Consider the following 5,932-nt stretch of genomic DNA (forward strand, 5'->3'; position numbering starts at 1 on the left):
TATGTCTTGAGTCTTCACTGACCTTGAAAAGCTAGGGCCAAAATATTGATTGTCCTTGCAGCCCTCCTTTTTCTCTAATTTTTGGTCTGCAAACTTAGGTTGTTAACCCTCCAGAAGAGAAGCTTATTGTTACTACTCTACAACCTAGGCTGTTGAGCTTAACCTCACTATCTGAGTATCAAACACCTTAGGCATAATGTGGAACAGGTATTTTTCATCAAGTATTGATATGTTAAACTGTAAGTCCCTACAGAATATGAAGAAAAAAATTAAAATATATTTTAAAAAACATGAATAAACAATTACATATTTTTACACAGAAGTTTAGAAATCTAACCATATATAGCATTGTAGCAGGACAACACCCCTTTTCCTGTCTCCTGCCTTCATTTACCCCCCTCCCTTTTTAAACAAACATCTGCCCAAGAGAGCATGGCAGCAACCGATGTGTCATGATTTTATTTTCCTCTTTAAGTATATTTTAGTGGAACTAGGGATTGAACTCAGGTCCTTGCACTTGCCACTGAAGCACTTATTCTACTGAGCCATCTCCCGGCCCCTTAAGTTTTGCCTGTTTCTTAACGCCTAACAGAAGATGATTTTGTATGTATCTACTGGATCAGTACATGTTTCCTGAAAATATTCCAAAGTAAACATTTCTTAACTTTCAGTTTGCAAGTATTACAGATTGATTTATTGTCCTTATTGAATTCTGTCACATTTTTATTTTTTAATTTTTGCTTCTTCGTTTTGATTTTAAAGACAGGGTCTCACTGTACAGTTCAGGCTGATCTTGAACTCCCTATGTAGCCCAGGCTGGCCTTGAACTCGCAGTAATCCTCCTCCTGCCTCAGCCTCCCAAGTGCTGGGATTACAGGTGTGCTTCAGTGGCCTGGGTTTCTTTCTTTCCAGACGTTTTGTAAGCTCCTAAGAGATTCCTGGTGCTAAGGATACAAATACTTTTTGTACCCAAATAGTCACATTATTCAGATTTTGTACGCTCTCCATTTTTATAAAGCTTTCTTTCAATATCAACACATAAGACAGCCTTATAGCTATATTGTATTTCATTATATAGATGTTAAAAATATTGTTCAGTGAGGCCCTCAATTTGATTCTAGACCTCAAAAACATTTTTTTAATTACCTGGTCATTTCTAATGTTTAAATTGTCTATGGGTGAAGATAGGCATATATATCTTCAAACAGTATTGTAATATGTATCTTTCTACTTAGATCTTTTCCCTCCACCTATGGGTGATGGGATTATAAGCATGCACCGCAATGCCCAACTTTTAGCTCTTTTGTTTATTTTTTTGTAAACCGTGTGCCCAGAATTATGATACAAAACGTTCCCTTTTTGGCAGTGGTGGAGGACATGCTTAGCATTTGCAAGGCCCTGGGTTCAGTCCAAGTACCAGGTAAACAAAAGCCCAACAATTCCTTGTGAAAACAGCACAGATCCTTATGCTCAGGATAATTAAAATATGATTTCAGAAAATAAGAACAGAACATATCATTATTAGAACTATAAGAATTAGAAGTAAAGATCAATATGGGCTCATAGGTAGGTAGAGATATTATAGGTAGGAAGAGGTTAAATGATAAGTCTTTACTTGGTAGCCACGTGTGTGGTTGGCGCCTGTTGTCCCAGCACTCTAGGAGGCTGAGGCAAGAGGACTGCAGATTTGAGCCCACCAGCAGAAATTTGGCAATTTAGTTAGACCCCATCTCAGAATAAAAAGGGCTATGGATTAGCTTGGTGTTCAATCATGGTACCATGAAACAAACTTAGTACTGTTTCTCAACGTTGTAATCTGGTTGGTGTTCAGGTTTTTGTTTAGCAAATTAATGTCCTACTTTAATATTATACAAGTCTTATACAAAGAAGATTTGAAAGTAATAATAGGATCCATTGTGAACTAGACTTCATAAAACTAGTCTAAAAGATGGTGAATTTCTAGAATTAGGATTAGAGGAGAGCATAAGAGCAAGGTGGAATGTGGAAAAAAGATTACTGTAATAGAGTCATTTCTTTGAGTCTTCTTTGAGTTTTTTTTGTAGGTCACTTTCCAAGGCTCCAGTTACTAGTGTTAAATTGAGGCTTGAATGTATTAAATGGAAAAATCATAGAAAAATTTGTAAATTTTATAGTGGGCAGAATTCCAATTAGTATGGTGAAATCTTGAGCTGTTTTGTTCCTTCCTGCTCAGGATGTGAATTTTCTCTTTGTCCAACTCTCCACCACAGAGGTAAGATATACCCACCTAGTAGTAGCCATCTAGGTTATCGGGTCAACTGTCACTGTCTCAAGTGACCCTTACATAGTGGCCTAAAGATAGGCACAATGCTTACACCTTTCCCCTCGCTTTCACATAGCCTTAGTCTCACTTTACATCATCACAAGAAGGGTAAAGAGAATACAGTAAGATTTTGAGAGAGACCATATTCACATAACTTTTATTATATTGTCATAATTGTATATATTGTTTTAAATATCTTACTGTTCCTAATTTATTAATTAAATTTTCCTATGGCTATGTATATATAAGAAAAAAATGTATATGGTTCAGTATGAGCCACAGTTTCAGGCATTTCCTGTATCCTGTGCAGATCAGAACACCTGAATCCTTCACTGTATTCTCTTTTGACAACTGCTTTACTTGGCATAGAGAAATGGCTTAGAATCTTTATTCTTCCTTGAACCTAGTCTCCAGGCCCGCCGAGCATTTACTTCATACTCATCCTCAGGTACTTCCTATTGTTGAATGGTACAGATGGACGCTCTTCCTCTCTTTGCAGGTGAAGCCAGTGGGAATGAAAGTGACGGCGAGTATCTGCCAAAGAGTGAGTGAGTCAGTGGGGCTGTGCCCTTGCTCGTGATGTTCCTGGTTATGGGTGGGGTGGCCCCTGCCGTTGTGCTTAAGCCTGTGTTTTCCCATAAGAAGTTTCATTTGTAGGTCATTTCTTCATTTTCTGAATCTGTTGAGATTTGGGAAACTCACTAGTACACCAGTAATTGTTCGACAGAATTTAAAATCTCTCTATTGGATGGAGGCCAACCGTATGGTTCTTAGGGTGGGACAATCTTTTTTTTTTTTTTTTGCCGAACCAGGGATTGAACTCAGATCCTTGCGTTTGCCAGTCAAGCGCTTATCCTACTGAGCCATCTCCCTGGCCCGGGTGGGACAATCTTGTAAGAGCAGCACAGAGTGTCATGTCCAGACACATATGTGATATTCTGTGGCAGCCCAACAAAGTGTATGAATTGCCGTCTGAGACAAATACTTTCCACTTAATACCTGACTTTTCATAGTAACTCAAGTATAATTATTGACTTTGATATCTTTGGGTTTAAAAGAGGAAACATTTAGTAAAAGAAAGGAAGAAAGAAGGAAGGAAGGAAGAGAAAAAGAAGAAAAACATTTAGGAACTGTGTAGCTCAGTTGCAGAATAATTGCCTACCACATGCAAAGCCCAGCACTGGGGAAAAAAGAGGAGAAGGGAAATAGTACCTGTTTGTATTCATAGGCAGTTATGTTCCACCGTTTCATGCTGTGTGCCTTGTGCTAGAATATGCATTTCTGGCTCTCCTGGTCCAAGCACTTCATGGTGCTCTGTATCTTCATCTAGTGCATTTTCACAGCAAGCTGCTGTTCCTGTTACATACCACACATACTGATGCATGCAATAATAGGAGATGTGAATTACCAAGGCTGAGTCCAGGACAGTTCCAAATCTGATACTCTGTAATCTTAGGATTAATAGTCTTATGCTTCCTTTACTAGCCTCAGCTGCTTCTGATGTCTAATTCAGTAGCCTGACTAAAGGTGAAACTTAAAGCATCACAAAGTTGAGCCTTGATGTGTGAGGATGACTATTTTAGTGCTGTTGTTAAGAAAAGGCAAGACCTAAAATAGTCTTGACTTGAACAAAACCCTTTGGGGTAACTAAGGCTTTGCCTGGAGCACTGAATGTCCTGCATAATTCTAGGGAATCATTCCTCATTGTATTTCTAAAGTATGTTTAGTATTTTGAGACATAATTAACTTCTTCTGAGGAAGAATGCATCATATCTCAAAAAAAAAAAAACAGAGGATGAGTCTCTTGCTCAGTGACTCAGAATGATACATAAACAAATCTCTGAAACACATAAACTTTTTCTTCTGCAAGTATACCATTTCCCTAGTCAAGAATCTTCTAAATTGTTCAGAATTTTTGGGGATACTGTTTTATAAATATGCTGCCATGGCCTGATTCTTTTAAGTAGTAGTCTGTTAATAGGTATCTTCTTCCCCTTCATTTTCCCTATGAGTTTAGTATACAAGCATGTTTTCATTGTTAATAGCATTTGCCAAGGAGAGAAAGGAAAAGCATAGTATAAAGATAGATTTGTTTCATTTTATTAAGCTCATTTCTGTATCTACAAATTCTGACCTCCCCCATGATTTCGTGACATTCCCAGCAGTATCTATTGTTAGTCCATTGCATTTTGCAAACCTTTTCCTGTGTCCTGTTGTGCTGCCTTAAGAATGGGATAGCATAGTGCATGTTGGGTGTATGTAGTGCATCATTTGGGGCGTAGAGACCTGGTCTAACTCACTGCTGGTTGGAGGTGGTTTGAATCTGGTTGTTTGTAGGGATCTGCACTTGTCCCAAGGTGTCTCGTTGCCTAACAGGTAGGTGTGTGAAGCAGATACTGGTTAGTCAACATTCACTGAGCAGGGACTGGGAAGATTATTCTTATATGGGTCGTAACCTCTCGGGCTAGAGCGAAACAGCACCACAGGGGAAAACCTTGTTCTGTGACTTTGTTACAGGTCGCCACAAGCGCTTAGCACAGCTGCTGCAGCCTTCCAAGAGGAATCCTCACTACCAGACTTTGGAGCGGGATCTTATTGAACTGCAAGAGCAACAGCTGTTTGAACTTTTTGTGGTGGTGTCTTTAAAGAAAAAGCCATCAGGAATAAGCTACATTCCCCAGGTCATACAGCAGTTCCCTAGCAAGGTAGGGTCAGGAAGCCAACAGGTATTCAAGAGGGGTCCTGTATGCTGTGTGTGTTATTTATTTATTGTTACCTCAGCAAACTTTAACCTATACTATACATGTAGGATCTGGTTAGTGACTTTGATAACATCTCATATTAGACACACTGTCCCAAAAAGGAGACAAGGGAAGAAAAAGCTCATTCCTCAAATGTGCTTTGTAGTTTGGGCTGTACCAGTTAATAATCTTTTTCTTTTCTGTTTAATAATCTTTAGCCAATTACAAAGTCTCAATTTTCCCATCCCTAATTAGAGAAAGAGTGCATGTGGTAGAATAAGGTAATAATTTATCTCAGGGACTCTAAAACAGCTCTCTGTGTCAGTCCCTGATTAGCAGTGCCTTTGAGCGGGCTCTTACAGCAGTGTGTGGCACATAGTAGGCTCTGTGTGGCGTTTCCCACTATTAGTAAATATTGAGTGAGATAATGTGTGCGAAGTACATAATGCAGTTTCCTGACACAAAGTATGCAGTTATTAACACTGTATTGCTTTACCTTTTTCAAAAACTCATTCATTTAATCAAATATAATGCCTACTGTTTGTCAGGATTAGATGATAGGACTTCAGCTGAAAAAAGATTTTCTTTTTTTTGTTGTTGTTCATTTTTTGTTTTGGACACAGTATCTTGCTCTATAGTTCAGGCTGGGCTTGAACTCGCTATGTAGCTCGGGCTGGCCTGATCCTCTTGCTTAGTCTCCCTGATGCTGGGATTACAGGCATGTGCCACCAAACCTGGCAAAAAAGATTTTCTTAAAGTCTCACTGATCTTATTTATATAGTCTGCGAGCAAACCGAGCCCACTAACATGTGGGTTTTCCTTGCTCGGTCTTTTCCTTTCCTTTCCTTTCCTTTCCTTTCCTTTCCTTTCCTTTCCTTTCCTTTCCTTT

At 38.9% G+C, this 5,932-nt stretch overlaps 1 protein-coding gene across 5 annotated transcripts in view; it reads left to right on the plus strand.

Annotated features, from left to right (window-relative positions):
* Dennd2c (DENN domain containing 2C) overlaps nucleotides 1-5,932 on the plus strand; it is a 98,736-nt gene that overhangs the window by 68,519 nt on the left and 24,285 nt on the right. For all 5 annotated transcript variants that reach the window (XM_004641679.2, XM_023701728.1, XM_023701725.1 and 2 more), the window contains 2 exons: nucleotides 2,802-2,846; nucleotides 4,820-5,007. In XM_004641679.2, coding sequence (XP_004641736.1) covers nucleotides 2,802-2,846; nucleotides 4,820-5,007 — 233 coding nt within the window. The remainder of the gene's footprint in view (nucleotides 1-2,801; nucleotides 2,847-4,819; nucleotides 5,008-5,932) is intronic.

Source organism: Octodon degus, unplaced genomic scaffold (assembly GCF_000260255.1).
Source record: "Octodon degus isolate 3935 unplaced genomic scaffold, OctDeg1.0 scaffold00140, whole genome shotgun sequence".
Lineage (NCBI taxonomy): Eukaryota > Metazoa > Chordata > Mammalia > Rodentia > Octodontidae > Octodon > Octodon degus.